This window comes from Monopterus albus, unplaced genomic scaffold, assembly GCF_001952655.1.
Source record: "Monopterus albus unplaced genomic scaffold, M_albus_1.0 scaffold34.1, whole genome shotgun sequence".
Lineage (NCBI taxonomy): Eukaryota > Metazoa > Chordata > Actinopteri > Synbranchiformes > Synbranchidae > Monopterus > Monopterus albus.
This window is the reverse complement of record NW_018127914.1, coordinates 2,001,744-2,017,780: the sequence shown is the minus strand read 5'-3', so window position 1 is coordinate 2,017,780 and position 16,037 is coordinate 2,001,744. Positions and strand designations below refer to the sequence as shown.

The 16,037-nt window shown below is 39.6% G+C and overlaps 1 protein-coding gene across 9 annotated transcripts in view; it reads left to right on the top strand.

Annotated features, from left to right (window-relative positions):
* The window catches only part of ptk2aa (protein tyrosine kinase 2aa), a 59,849-nt gene that overhangs the window by 37,374 nt on the left and 6,438 nt on the right, over nt 1-16,037 (top strand). For 5 of the 9 annotated variants that reach the window (XM_020597418.1, XM_020597417.1, XM_020597416.1 and 2 more), the window contains 14 exons: nt 1,671-1,688; nt 4,188-4,244; nt 5,231-5,251; nt 7,033-7,130; nt 7,508-7,592; nt 7,724-7,824; nt 8,071-8,186; nt 8,765-8,865; nt 9,476-9,565; nt 9,676-9,880; nt 10,216-10,327; nt 10,452-10,526; nt 13,285-13,392; nt 13,932-14,036. In XM_020597418.1, coding sequence (XP_020453074.1) covers nt 1,671-1,688; nt 4,188-4,244; nt 5,231-5,251; nt 7,033-7,130; nt 7,508-7,592; nt 7,724-7,824; nt 8,071-8,186; nt 8,765-8,865; nt 9,476-9,565; nt 9,676-9,880; nt 10,216-10,327; nt 10,452-10,526; nt 13,285-13,392; nt 13,932-14,036 — 1,292 coding nt within the window. The remainder of the gene's footprint in view (nt 1-1,670; nt 1,689-4,187; nt 4,245-5,230; nt 5,252-7,032; nt 7,131-7,507; nt 7,593-7,723; nt 7,825-8,070; nt 8,187-8,764; nt 8,866-9,475; nt 9,566-9,675; nt 9,881-10,215; nt 10,328-10,451; nt 10,527-13,284; nt 13,393-13,931; nt 14,037-16,037) is intronic. The other 4 variants (XM_020597415.1, XM_020597419.1, XM_020597413.1 and 1 more) reach the window with 3 other exon arrangements.

The following is a 16,037-nucleotide window of genomic DNA, read 5'->3' as shown; positions in this document are numbered from 1 at the left end:
TTACTTCCTCCTCTCTGCCTTGGTCTTTCTCACATCTCTCCCTCCATACTCATTAAAATCCATTCACTCTATTTTTTTCTGTCACACTCTGGTCCCTTTTCCCTGCCTCACTGGCTGAAGACCTAGTGACATCGACACCTCCCAAGCCAACCAGGGCACGGCGTTTCCTCCTCCCTTTTGTCTTCTGTTCAGATTCACCACCCAATGGTATCTTTGGCTCTCATTGGACAGTTAGCAGAGGAGCATATCCGTAAAATTCTGATGTGGTGGAATAAAGTGCCTCATTTGATTGTTGTGTATTGTTTCTTTGCATTAAGGACACATATGGTGATGGGGTTTTTTATAGTATAACTTTAATTTGCTTGATTGATTTGTAGCACTAATTTGGTCAAGAATATTACAAATTACGCAGATTCAAAATATTGACAGTTTTGACACCTTTTTTTGGTTATTTCAGTTTTGAATGTGAAATTTAGATGGTTTTGTGGATTCATAACTATCATCTTTAAGGATACGCTCTTCTTCTAAACTGTCTTTGTCCACACTGCATGGTGGCTTTGACTAATATTGTCAGTTCAACCACAATAACCATGTTGTATTTTTCTGCAAATGATCAAGCTGATGCTCACTAAAATGGACACCGATGAAGAAGAAGTACTGTATCTATTGGAAAACTGGAGGCTTATGTGTGTTTTGATGCACTTATATTAGTTAATTTTTTTTGTTTTTATGTTTTACCTATCACAAGTATTTACTTCTACCTGCTGTCAGTGACATGTTCCTCTTTGTGAGATTAAACAGAATGACATGACTCTAAGTAGCTGGCACTGACACAGAATAAAACACTTCTCTCAGGTCTCAATTCAGCACATGCTTTGCTGTTGAGGTCACAGATTGGCTATATTTAATCATCATTTTCAGTGATTTATGTTAGTTAGTTCAAAGGATTGGAGCTTAATTCATAGCAGGATGGCTGTGTTGTTAGGGGATCTGGGTTCAGTCACCAAGTGTCTGTTTCGTTGAAGTGCGCTTAAGTAACAGATCACTACCACTCAGTGATGTTGCTCTGTAGCTAAGGAAGATAATGGCAACACAGTTTCTCTTTTGGAACAAATCATGTGTATGATAGTGTAAACACATGAAATGTATGGGGCATTGTAATTCTACTAAATTTCCTCCATCTATACAGTATGCATGTCCTGCACTGAGTGGGTTAGCTCATGTCCTTGTGTCTCCATCTGTGGCTTGGCAGCTGTCATCCGTATCAGGGCTGCTCAAATTAAAAGTCATGGATCTGGACAGCAGCTGATTTGTTGTCTTCTAACAATACATTAACCCTCCAAGTCCCAAATATTTAAAGTGCATTTAAACACTTCCTACAGCATTACTGTTGTTTCCTCCCACTTGTTCATTTTACTGCTATGCTTTGGCACACCTTTAAGAGGAGATGTCAATTCCACTTGTTTGCTGGAGATATTTTGGATCTTAACTAACTGCTGACTGAGTGTTTGGCTTTGCAGATCCTGCAACATCTCCCATTTTGTTTCAGGGCTTTTCATGCTCTAACTTCTCCTCTCTTCTCTCTCTCCTCTACTTTGCCTTGTGCTTTCCTCTTGCTCCTCCTCCTCCTCTGCTGTCCTGTTTCCTGCATGCTCTCCTGGATCCTGCAGAAGATCTAAGTGGGGATGGTAAAGTTCTGCTCTTGTTTATCAGTCTTTCTGTTGTTTCCTTCTTTCTTGTCCTCCTCAGTCCACCAACCCACTGCACCCCCCTGGGAAAGGGTAGCATGTGTGTATTGGTGTGTGTGGGCTGATGTTTCTGCATGCTCTTTAACAATAGCTCTGTGTGTATGTGCTCTGTTTTGTAAATAGGATGTGATTTAAATGAGCCAGATGGTTTAGAGCACAGTGATCATTTAGCTTAATATAGTGATTGGAAACATGAATAAATTGCCAGTGACTTTGAGGTTGATCTGTTAATAGTTAGAGTGGCATATTATTTTAGGATTATGTTTCCAGATGTTTATGTGTTCATGTCTGTGTCTATTTGTGATTATTTTGAAAGTGGAATACCACTAAATTTGAAATGTCTGCTTTTAACCACAAGAATGACACAAAAAAGAATTGGAAAATTAAGTGGCATTTCTCTTTAAGGGAACCTCTCCAAAGGTTTCTCTCTCTCTCTCCATGCACACAGCCACACACATGTGTACTTGCATACATTTATGCGCACTCTTGTGCACACACAGTAGGGAGAGGTTTGCTGGATTCAAGAGCGAGTGCATTCCTGGCTATAATGGGCTAAAAAGATCACAAACACACATGCAAGCACACACATACACACACGCTTTCCCTCCCCTGAAAGCAGAAAGAAAGACTTTCAAATTTGAGACAGTTAGATTCTTTAGAATAAATCCCAAACCACAAGGCCGCAGATGAATATGCAGTGGTTAAAAACAACAGACTTCACAGTAGAAACTAACAAATCTGGGTAAAATATTTCTTCTTGTATTGGAGTAAAACCATCTAAATAAGTTGCAGATTTAAAGGCAATGAACAAGTGAGAAAACAATCCAAGTTTAAAATCACCACATACTGTACATATGGATATACGGACTAGCCTTGCTAGATTAAAAGAACTATAAAAGACTAAAATGTTTCTGAAACGTTGCTGAAAACATGCCTCAGCAAATAAGCAATGACTGATGAAAACCAACCTTTACTAATATGCTGCTTTTATGACCAGTTTATCCAAAAGAAAATGCATTTTAGTAGCAGCAACAGAGTAAGCAGAACTGTTGCTCCAGCTTATATGATATTTTTAGAAGCACGTTAAAGGCTTTCCTCTCCTCTTAGATGGAACATAAATCAAGTCAAGCAGTAGTTTATTAAAAGCCTGTTTGATTAAAAGTTAAAAAAAATGTTCACCCTCTTTTCTTACAGGCTGTTGTACATATCAAGTATTCACTGTCTGTTGCAGTTTCATTCATCTAACCCCAAAAGGAGTAGGTGGAGGTTATAGGAAATGTACAGTTTGCCTTGTTATCACTTCGATGTCTGTCCTATAAATATGGAACTACAACCAGTTTGCTTAGCTTATCATAAAGACTGAAAACAAAGGGAAACAGGTAGCTTGGTTCTGTCTGAAGAGTCAACAAATAGAAGGGACCATTTGAGCCACTGGCAGGCTGATTTTTACACTGGGACAGAGCCAGGTTAAATGTTTATGCTAAATTAGGCTAGCTGCCTCCTGACTCTTTATTTTTGCCATAAAGACTTGAGAGTGGTAGCGAATTTCTTACTTGACAAAATGTCAAACTATCTGTTCATGCACCAATATAATGTACACAATATCCAGTGTTTTATTCCACCTCCTTTACATTAGCAACTAAAGCACTAGCCAGTAGTGCTTTCTTCAGCTTCCTCAACGTGGTGGTCAGAATCATCCCAGGCTTAAGAAAAGGATTTCTGATAAAGTTAGGGATGTGTTCCCACAGAGCCTAACCGGACATGCTGAGCTGGAAGTGACTCTTGTTTCCACCAGCTGAGTCTGCACACCACTTGTACATCTTTCTCCCTCTTTTTCATGTTGGCTTTCTTCTCTCTCTCTCTCTCTCTCTCTCTGTCTGATTCTACATAAATTTTGTTCTAAATGTATCATCTGCTTACGTAACATCAAGACATGATTTCTTTTCTTCTCTCTTCTCTTTGTGCCCCACTTTGATATCCTGGTTTCTCTTTCCTGCACTTTCATTTTTACTCGTCTCTTTTAAAGTCTCTCCTTTCTGTCATTATTTCCTCCACCACCACAGCTACTCCCTGCAGCCCAGCTGCTCTCACACAGACAGATACACACAACACATGCTCAGCTGACACTCTCTGCCAAATGTGTGTGTGAGACAGAGAGAGAGAGAGAGAGAAGGAGGCTTGACGTGGGTGTTGCTTTGTGCAGGAGTTGTTTAAACTGAGTTATAAGAGTTAGCTGCTTTATTTTAAAGGTTTTTTTTGTGTGTGTGTTTTGTTTTATGCTGCACATATATTTGAGAGCATGCCTTTGCACCATAGTAGAAAAGTTGTGCAGCTTGTCCGCAGTTCTTTTGGTTGTGTATTTGTGTTATTTTAGACTTGTGTTTTTTCTTATTGGTTTCATATATTTGTTTTTTTTAAACGCTGTCTGTAACATTACAGAGACCGATGACTATGCGGAGATAGTTGATGAAGAGGACACATACACTATGCCGTCCAGTAAGTCATTTTTTCTTCTTCTCTTTCAGCCTCATCTACCAACTTAAATATTTGTACTAAAGATAATGAGCTCCTGTTGCACTGGCACAAAAGAACTATAAAGCAACAGTTTCACTGTTATTCTTCTGTCAGATGCTTACATTCTCAAGCAAACAATTTCCTTCTGCTACCTAGTACACTGAATGTGGTGTGACTCTTTTCCAAGAAACACACTCATGCAAGGGAGCGGAGAGGTTGCATTAAACAGTTTTTGGTTAGGTAATCACATTCAACCCAGTTTCATCATCTTGTACAAACAGTAGAGACACTGGCTGGAGGTCAGAGACACTACAACTCAAACTGTATACATGTGGTTCATGGAGACATGTTACATCTGTCAAATTCATTCATGTGTTAGTCAAAGCCCCGAATGTGCTTGTAAGTGAGGCGCTAGCCCTGTAAATGATGGTGGCTTCAGCCCTCTGGTGCAGTACTCTCTACGTGGATCTTTTGTCCAGTATTCATGTGTTCGATTGTGGACTGTATTCTCCTTTCCTCCCGCAGCCCTTTTCCTGTCTTTTGGTCTTAACTATATTTGTCCATTTTGCTTTATTACTCTGTCTCTTTCGCTTTCCTTTTGTTGGTCTCTGTCTTTTTGTGACTTCCTCTAAACAGACTTTCTGCAGACTTCTGATGTATTTTCCACCTCTGTGCTTGAGATTGTATCTGTGCTTATTTCATACTGTCTGCTCTGTGTATAAAATGAAGCTGCAGAACAGTGACAGCTATGACTCAAACCGGTTCATTCAGTGGCAGCATCAAGTTTTTCATTCATTAACATGTTTATTAACTACACATCAGATGAAGAGTGAAATGGGATGGTTGTCTTTGTCTTTATGTGTGTGTGTGTGTGTGTGATGTGAGCTATTTTCAGTCTTAAAGCAGCTGTCTGGCTCTCCCCCTCTCTTCATCTCTCTCTCTTCCTCTGTTTCCCATCGCCAACACAGTGAGCTATGGAGTAATTGAAGGTAAACCTGCCTGTCTCTCTCATTCCGTCCTACTGGAATGCCTAGAAGTTTTTTTTCTTTGCCAGGCACTTCACTAACTTATAGAAACAGATTTGCTTAATATCCATCCTTCCATATCAATACTACTTATACTGAACAGAGTTGTGGGGGGGCTGGAGCCAGTCTCAGGTAACACTGGGTGAGAGGTGGGGTACACCCTGGACAGGTCGCCAGTCTATCACAGGGCTGACACTTAGAGACAGACACCCTGTTTAATATCCTTCCCACTGAAACATGCTGCACGATATCTTGTTTATTTAAAAATAACAATACCTGCTGATTTGCAGCAGTATCAATGATGTGCTTTTGTTGAGTAGTTAGGGACTGGTAAAGGCATTTTCTGCTACCATTAGTACCCGGCAAAGAAAAATACTAAGACTCAAGGTATCTTATATCCAGGTTGTTGTTGACTTGTGGTCATTGGAGTTTTTGTGGTCTGCAGTTCATTTGGGTCCCCTGTTGGAAATGAAAGGGTGAGCAAATCCATAAACAATGCAGTGTTTCCTCATTAGTAGTTTGATCAGGATATAGGAACATGAAGTGCCTCCAGACCTGTGGATTAAACACTTATTACAATTATTTGGATTGTTTATTGGCTTGCTTCTCATTTCACCGTCATGTTAGGCTGTGACATTTTTATTTCTTTATTGTGATTTATTATTATAGTCATATGTTTTGTTTTGTTTTATTTATTAAGTTGTCTGTGGGTTCTTTTTTGTTAATTTCCTGCAAGTGAACATCAGTATGGATTAATTTCTGTAAATCCTTATAATAGAATGTGTTTTGGCTATGATATTATTTTTTATATTACTGTGTTTATCTGATGGTTGAATCATAACCAGATTTTACTTAGCCCAACAGATGAGTAAACTTTTACAGGATAAGTCCCTGATGGCCAGTGTCCTAAAACCTTTTGAATTCAGTGTTTTGTCCAGTTTTACTGCAATTGGTCGACAGCTGACATTTTTACACCTCTGTAGAAATGTTTCATGACCCTTTCAGCAATGTGGAAATGTTGATAAAACATAACGTCAGAGTTAACATGCCAAAGCATGTGGGTGACATTTTCAAAAACAAGCACACTCACTGAATATAAGGAGGTTACAGCCAAGCACAAAAACACTTAATACACTTTAAATCCAGTGTATCACCAGTTTCTCTTGTCTTTTGACCATTTTTCCAGAGTCAGACATTAGTCTCTGCTTTGCTAAGTTAGCAGCTGATCCTGTTGTTTCCATGCACAGAACACTCCAGGTTTTTATCTAACAGTTGTTAATTTATTTCTTTTCAGCCCACTTTCATCTTTGTCAGTATGCATGATGAAACAGAAATGATAATGGGACTTTGGTGTGCATGTGAACACAACTTGTTTATGAACCTTACATTTCCCTGTTAAATTGGTTTACCGTATGTTGATGTGTTCATAATTTTTTTGTTGCAGTGTGCATGTCAAGGTTTGTGTAGTTAATGGAAGGGAATTCACACAGAATTTTCATTATTAATGACTTATTTTATTACAGCTATATTGTTGACAATTTATTGCAAAAAGTATGTTGGTACTTTTAGTTCCTTTTTTGTGATTCAAAAAAATTATACAACTGATTCAAACAGTTTTGTCCTGTAAACCCTATCCCCGTGGTCTTAGAGAAGCATGATTTGTCTTTTCGGTGTTTGAAAAACAGCAGGGACACATACATGTCTCACTCATTGCACTTGTTTTCTTCTTTTCTCTTCTCTCTCAGCACGGGACTATGAGATCCAGAGGGACAGGATAGAGTTAGGCCGCTGCATAGGAGAGGGTCAGTTCGGAGATGTACACCAAGGTGTCTACAGCAGCCCAGTATGTAGCAATACATGCACTTTGTCACAGAGGCATGCCTTTACACATCTTCAGACAAACAAAAAACAAATAAAAGCAGCAGTTATAGCATAAAATCTCTTTTACAGATGTTGAGATACAAAATGGTTGTCAGTTTTCAGCCACAGAATACTATTCAACTATAGACCCAGTCTTGACACATGAAGAGTTTTGTCTTTTCATTGTATTAAGCATTAATTTACATTTGATTTTGCATAGTCCTGTCATATTGTGATCTTCTGTTGGTAGTAAAAAAGCTAAGCAAAGCAGAAAAAAGTTAATTTGGAATACCGCTTTCAAATATCCTTGTACTTCCTAATCTATAATCTGCTAACTCCTGTGTATGGTGTATTCTGCAGGACAAACCACCTCTGCCTGTTGCCATTAAGACCTGTAAAAACTGTACATCAGACAGTGTCAGAGAAAAGTTTCTACAAGAAGCCTGTAAGCCCGCACTGTGTGTGTGTGTGTGTGTGTGTGTGTGTGTGTGTGTGTGTGTGTGTGTGTATCAGCCTGACTCATTAGCAGACCCAGACTCATTTCATCTTTAATAGGTGTATTCCCTTTTCTTGTAGTGACGATGCGACAGTTCGACCACCCTCACATTGTTAAACTGATTGGAGTGATCACAGAGAACCCGGTGTGGATCATCATGGAGCTCTGTACTCTCGGAGAAGTACGCTCTTTGTGTTCTTTGTTTGTAGCATAGTGTGTTTCACTTCTTGTCAGTATACAAAGGAGGCAGTTGCTTGGATAAGCCTTGAAATTAGAAAAAAATTCACTGTTTATCCTTACTTTTTTTTTTCATTATAAAGTTGATGTGCACTAACGGAATGTACTGTGTCAGATATACACTGTGTAAAATTGCAAGTCTATCATTATGACCCCGTGTTTCTCACCACCTTCCCCTCTCTGTCTTTAGCTGCGTTCATTCCTGCAGGTGAGGAAGTACAGTCTGGACTTGGCCACTCTCATTTTGTTTGCCTACCAGCTGAGTACAGCACTGGCCTATCTGGAGAGCAAACGCTTTGTACACAGGTAAACATACACACACAGACCTGCACAAATACACTTCAATCAAGATTAGACAAACTGGCTTGAGGAATTCACTAGGGGAGAGTTCATGCTGCATTAATAGCAGCAGTGATCCTGAAGAAACTGCAATGCCAAATGCATTGCTCACAAACTTGAAGTCGTGCACAAATTAAATAAAGAAGAATATGTAAGCTTAGCATATCACTTGCACACACCTGGTGTGCAATGGAATTTTCTATTTGAGATTTGAGTCACTTGTCAGTCATCATCTGTGGCATGCGCACTGTTGAATATCTGTAATTTTAACATCTATCAAAGGTAAAGTCTTCTGTTGTGGGATTTTTAGCAACAATATGTATATGTTATGGACACTACATGTTTTTATCTGTTGCATAAATTTTGAGGGAAATATACTGTATTCTACCAAAACGGACATCTACAATTTGGAGGAAATATGGAATGGTTTTCAGATCCAGCCACTGTGTTTCATAGTACATCTCTCATGCTCTTTGATGAATTTTTAGCATCAAATAAATGACAAATAGCATCTATGATTAACCACAGCCATTTTTGCCTTATAGGGATATAGCAGCACGCAACGTGTTGGTCTCTTCAGTCGACTGCGTGATGCTTGGAGACTTCGGTCTGTCTCGATACATGGAGGACAGCTCTTACTACAAAGGTAAAACACCACCTGCACACTGAAGCCCATACACACATAACACACCTTTGTTATGGCATAGAACATTGAATAAAATATTCAGAACAGTTTTTAATATCCTAACCCTCCAAACTGTTATAGGTTATCACCTAAACACTAAAAACAGATATTTGTTTGTTTTGCTACAGCCTTGTGTTGTTGGTTAATAGAACATAGTGCAGTGAGCAGTGGTTTGGTGAGACTAGTGTGTGTTTCTAGTCCCAGTAATATTTTTGCCTGTATTTTCTAGTTTTTATTGCTTTACCGCCATCTACTGGTGCCATATGGCTACTGCAGTTTATATTGACTATTATTCATCCATTCATTCTCTACCGCTTAATCCCTGAACGGGGTCATGGGAGGGGCCGGAGCCAATCCCGGCCGGCAATCGGGCAAAGGCGGGGTACACCCTGGACAGGTCGCCAATCCATCGCAGGGCATATTGACTATTGGCATTTTAATTTAGCACTTCCTCCTTCTCATCTCTAACCTTTTTCTTGTTGCTAATTAACAATTAGCACAATTAAGTCACAGATTTATTGAAATTATAAAAATGCAATTTTAATGCTTCTATTTTTTATATTTGTGTCAGCATCTAAAGGGAAGCTTCCAATCAAATGGATGGCTCCTGAATCTATCAACTTCAGAAGATTCACCTCTGCCAGTGACGTCTGGATGTTTGGTGAGTTCTGCTACTAATCTAATCTATGAGTATGATTAGAGGTGGTGTTATGAGAATGGTTTTCAGTCATTTTCAGTCCTAAAGAGGCCTGTCTGTTTGTTTCTGTGTAGGTGTGTGTATGTGGGAGATCTTGATGTACGGGATCAAACCCTTCCAAGGGGTGAAGAACAATGACGTGATTGGCAGGATAGAGAATGGCGAGCGACTGGCGATGCCTACTCAGTGCCCTCCCACCCTTTACAGTTTGATGACCAAATGTTGGTCATATGACCCCAGCAAGCGACCACGATTCACCGAACTCAAGACACAACTCAGGTAATAGCATGTTTTTGTTTGTGTCCATGTGCACATATGTGCAAACAAGTGCTAACATGTAACCTATGTTTAAGTATATGTATTTATAGTATGTGCTGAATATAAATACTGTTAATTTTCTTATTTTCATGTTGTATTTTGGTTTTACATCTTTACATAACACACACTTCATTTTTAGACAAATATATTGTTAAATAAATGTGCGTATGGCTTTACAGATTATTATATATCCTCCATTAAACATGATGAAATACTGGGGATCAGTGATGGGAGACCCACATAAGGAAAGTAACTAGTTCTCACCACTTCTCATTCATATTTAACTTTTTAATTAGCACTATACTGGAGGAAGAGAAGCTTCAACAAGAGGAGAGACTTCGAATGGAGATGAGGAGACAAGTCACAGTGTCCTGGGACTCTGGAGGGACTGATGAAGCACCACCTAAAGTAAGACTCAATGACTTTATTTACCAATTTCTCTTGCTGTGTGGATTTTTTTTTTATATTTCAGTAGGTAGGTTTGGCATGGCTACTAAACAGAAGCAAAGTGGTGTTATCTTTCTGTTTGTAGCCCAGTAGACCAGGATACCCCAGTCCTCGCTCCAGTGAAGACTTCTTCTCCAGCCCCCAGCACAACCACTTTACAGTAAGGCCAAACACACAATACATGCACACATGCACAGTTCCAGCAGTGAGAATAATATTACTTCTTTGCCTTCTTAAAAGACCTCACACATTTGACATGCTGGATAGAAAATTGCTGGTTTTTAAAAATGTTTGGAGATTAATAAGATTTTTGTTTGGTCAGAATGTAGCTACTGTACATTTGCCTTCTTTTCAAAATCTGCCATCCTCACTACTTTATAGGATACAAAAATAGAGTATCTTGGTAGAAGCTGGCAGGTGCAGCAGTCAGTGCAATAAAAAACTGAATAATTGGGCGTGCAAAATTATTCAGCCCCTTTACTTTCAGTGCAGCAAACTCTCTCCAGAAGTTCAGTGAGGATCTCTGAATGATCCAATGTTGACCTAAATGACTAATGATGATAAATAGAATCCACCTGTGTGTAATCAAGTCTCCGTATAAATGCACCTGCACTGTGATAGTCTCAGAGGTCTGTTTAAAGCGCAGAGAGCATCATGAAGAACAAGGAACACACCAGGCAGGTCCGAGATACTGTTGTGGAGAAGTTTAAAGCCGGATTTGGATACAAAAAGATTTCCCAAGCTTTAAACATCCCAAGGAGCACTGTGCAAGTGATAATATTGAAATGGAAGGAGTATCAGACCACTGCAAATCTACCAAGACCTGGCCGTCCCTCTAAACTTTCAGCTCATACAAGGAGAAGACTGATCAGAGATGCAGCCAAGAGGCCCATGATCACTCTGGATGAACTGCAGAGATCTACAGCTGAGGTGGGAGACTCTGTCCATAGGACAACAATCAGTCGTATACTGCACAAATCTGGCCTTTATGGAAGAGTGGCAAGAAGAAAGCCATTTCTTAAAGATATCCATAAAAAGTGTCGTTTAAAGTTTGCCACAAGCCACCTGGGAGACACACCAAACATGTGGAAGAAGGTGCTCTGGTCAGATGAAACCAAAATCGAACTTTTTGGCAACAATGCAAAACGTTATGTTTGGCGTAAAAGCAACACAGCTCATCACCCTGAACACACCATCCCCATTGTCAAACATGGTGGTGGCAGCATCATGTTTTGGGCCTGCTTTTCTTCAGCAGGGACCGGGAAGATGGTTAAAATTGATGGGAAGATGGATGGAGCCAAATACAGGACCATTCTGGAAGGAAACCTGATGGAGTCTGCAAAAGACCTGAGACTGGGACGGAGATTTGTCTTCCAACAAGACAATGATCCAAAACATAAAGCAAAATCTACAATGGAATGGTTCACAAATAAACATATCCAGGTGTTAGAATGGCCAAGTCAAAGTCCAGACCTGAATCCAATCGAGAATCTGTGGAAAGAACTGACAACTGCTGTTCACAAACGCTCTCCATCCAACCTCACTGAGCTCGAGCTGTTTTGCAAGGAGGCATGGGCAAAAATTTCAGTCTCTCGATGTGCAAAACTGATAGAGACATACCCCAAGTGACTTACAGCTGTAATCGCAGCAAAAGGTGGCGCTACAACGTATTAACTTAAGGGGGTTGAATAATTTTGCACGCCCAATTTTTCAGTTTTTTTATTTGTTAAAAAAGTTTGAAATATCCAATAAATTTCGTTCCACTTCATGATTGTGTCCCACTTGTTGTTGATTCTTCACAAAAAATTACAGTTTTATATCTTTATGTTTGAAGCCTGAAATGTGGCAAAAGGTCGCAAAGTTCAAGGGGGCCGAATACTTTCACAAGGCACTGTAGCCCTGCCTGAGCTCCTTAAATCCAGTGAAGAAGTTAAAGTATGGAAAAAGTACAATAAAGATATTTAATCACAACTTTGTAGGAATGTTGTTTCCAAGACAGTTACATTAATTACACACCTTAAAAACTAACAAATATATTTCTATCTTACAGGCCTACAGTGTGGGAAAAATCTATTGTCAGGCCTATAAATCATCCTTTTAACTTTCAAAGTGATCTTGGCCTTTGGTATTTGCATGTTGATCACTAAAGTCACATTAAAAATCAGTTTACTAATGTCAGTTCTGAGAGTGAGTAAAGTCAGAAGACAGACTGTTGATTACAAGGTAGCGAGTGTGTGCTGCATGTGTCAGAGAAAAGTGAAGTGAGAGAAAAAGAGACTTTTCAGGGCAGTGAGTCCTCTACTCATGAACTGAGAAGACAGCAGGCATTTCCTGTTGTGCTAAAATCCACACACACGCACATCTGTACAGCTGTTTTTGTGAGGACACTCATTGACATAATGCATTCCCTAGCTCATTACCCTAAGCTCAACCTAACTCTAACCTAAAACCAAGTCTTAACCCTCAAACAGCCCTTTGAAAGTGAGGAACAACCAAAAAGTCCTCAGTTGAATGGTCTAATATCCAAAGTGATCCTCACAATGTATAGCCATACAAATACACACACTCACACACAGTTGTAAATGCACAAATCAAAGCCACTCTTCAGCTCTTATGGCAATAAGACACTCCCTCTCTCTCTTTCTGTCCTTATAAGGTGTGTATCATTTTAACTGCTCTTTAAATCAAACATGATCACATCTCTAGTTAAAATAACATCTATAAATTGATTGAGTTTTAAAATGCAGCACAAGGGCTTTAAAGATTCTTTGGGGGCACGCATCAAATGTTTGTTATTGGAAATGTTTTCACTGTGCTGTGGAGAAGTGCCAAGAAAAACATGTCAAAGAGAAGAAATGTCACACTGCATTACATCTCTGCGTCTCTCTCTCCCACTCTCTTTGTCTGTCCCCCTCCAGCCAACAGCTCAAGGTGGTGTAGGAGGAGTAGGAGGCAGCTATGCTTCTACTGATTCCTGGAACCAACACAGACCCGAACACACTGCACTGTGGAGCCCCAACATGGAGGTACACACATTACACATTCACAGTTTCTTAAAGGACATTTAACAGCGACCGCCCATCATATTTTCAGTCCCATCTAATCTTAATCCATTATAGAACCACATGTGCTGGATGTTTCTTTTGATCTTAAACCCAAATATCAAAGCTTCATGATGCAACACTGCAACTCCCAGTCACACACAGAAAACACATAGCAGTTAAGACTAATAAATAAGCAAATAAAAAACATGTTTTATTCAGTTGGCAGATGACCCATAAAGCAAAGTAGGTCTCTACTTTCACATTCATTTGTGTAGACTACTTTTCATTTAGATTCAGCATAGCAGACTCCTTCACAGTAGTGGGTGCTGGCACTTTGACTGTATGGTGAAGTTGTTTATTCAAGCAGACTGCAAAGTGCACTGTGCAGCGGGAATAAAGTAACAGCAGCCGAGAAATTGTTTAACTTTGCAAATAATTGACTTCATAATTTACTGTACAGAATGACCAAGTCTTAAAGAAAACAGGAAGAATGCATCTTTAAGTAGCCATTCCTTCCACAGGACACAGGATGTGTAGGCCAGGCTATGATGGAGGAGAGGCTGATGATGCAGCAGCAACAGATGGAGGATGACCAGCGGTGGCTGGAGCAGGAGGAGAGCTTCATGGTAAATCACATAAGATTCAGCTAGTTCACAAGCTGGGTATTATTCTCAACACTGTCACCTGATGACCGACTAAACTAGCCACCTATTCATCAGCACATGCTGGTTTGGTTACATGTGTCAGGCTGTGGGATACTGTTGATTTAGAGAAGTGTTAGCAAACAATAAAAGATGTTCTATTCAGATGTGTTACTAATATTCTGGCCCTCTCATATATGTAGCTGGGGGAGGACAAAAATCTGTCAGACAGCATGAATTTACAAAAGAAAAACATTTTAATTTAGATAACTTTCTTCTTTTCTGCTTATCTCTGTGTGCATCGTCATTACCAGTTGAGCTGAAGAATATCTTTTTCAGATCTCTGAATTGGCTCTGCTGTGCTTCATTTATCTCATCAGACACTGAAACATCTCCAAAAGGAGCCAAATCTCTTTTTCTGCAAAAACAAGTCTGTTTTTCTTCTCTCTTCAGGTCAGGTTGTTTTTCCTCTTGCCTCAATGGGCTGTTTTCATTTTTTAGCCAGGAATAGCAGAAACAGAAAGAGAAACCCGCAGCAGATGAGTGATGAGTCGGTGGGGGGGTGGGGGGTTCCTCCTTTTTATTATTATATCTGGTCAGCTTTCTATGTATGAAAGGCACATGTATTACTCTACAGAACAGAAAATCTCTTGGGACAGACCTGGCAGAGTGGATTGCTGATATTTTTGTAACCCCAGGCAAAGTGTTTTTTTTCTGGCATGTGTGTTTATTTGATGCATCAGCTTTTCTTTTGCACCCACCTTCACAGACTTTAGGTGAGACTTATTTAGTTCATCTAGGACATGACTCATAGCTCAGTGGTTCATCTTGAGCTGCGTCAAAGCCACCGTTCTGTCTCTGACCTGGGGAAATGGACGCTTGAGAGGAAACGCACAGGGATGAATGAAATATGTTAATTGATTCTATCAGAAGAACAACCAACCACAGTCATGACACTTCATACATTACAGAGGGACTAACGTGCAACCACTGCCAAAGGTTTTCCTTCCCCTTTCTCATTGATGTCCCAGCATTTGAAGACCACAGATCTGACCATTCAAACAAGAGAGTCAGTGTGAGAGTTAGTCATGGTCTAAGCTAAAAATGTCACAGTTCTAGGGGCGGAAAATAAAGCCATAGAGTGAGTGAACTACTGTAAGTATCATTGACAATCAGTTAAGACACTCTAATCTGGATAATTTAGCCTCAAACACAAATTGGAAGTGGATTATTTATTATTGTGAAACTCTTATGTAGCTGTAGATTGTAGGGCACTGTCTTGTGTCAAGACAACAGTACAATGTTACAAAGAGCATTCTTTAAACTATTTTCCCCATTTGTATTAGTATGGAATATTCTATAGATATAAAGATATTTATTAAATGTATTTTGACATAAAAATTGCTGCTGGTTTCTTTAACATCTGCTAGTGCAGATATTAAAGGTTTCAAATAAACATCAGCCTAAAAATGTTAACCAGTTTGCAGAGTTAAATACAACAGAGCAAATGTAAAGATTCAGGCTAAAAGCAGCTGTTGCCACTGTGTGTGTGATGTGTCTTTTTCCAAGTTCTTCCCTAAAATATATCTAGCTGGAAAATCCAAATGAAAGGTTTGGTCTCATATCAGTTTCTCCCTGAACATCTGCTTTCAGGAACAAAAGAGACCAGCAGGATTTTTAGCTTTGGGACAAATGAGGGGTGGATTAAGTAAAATGGAGCTTTAACTAAAACAGAATGTGTGCTGGAATATTATCTGGCAGAAGTAACATAAGAGTGAATTCCTATGGTTGAAAGAGGCAAGTGATAAATGGAAGGAGGATCAACAGGAAAAGGCAAAGAGAGAGAAGGACTGTGAGGCCTGGAAAGAAAGAGAAATGAGTGGAGGACACAAGGAGGGAGAGAGGAAGTGGGACTGGCAAGATCAACGGAAAGGGAGGAGTTAGTGAGGAGTCACCCATTAGAGAGAGAGAGAGAGAGAGAGAGAG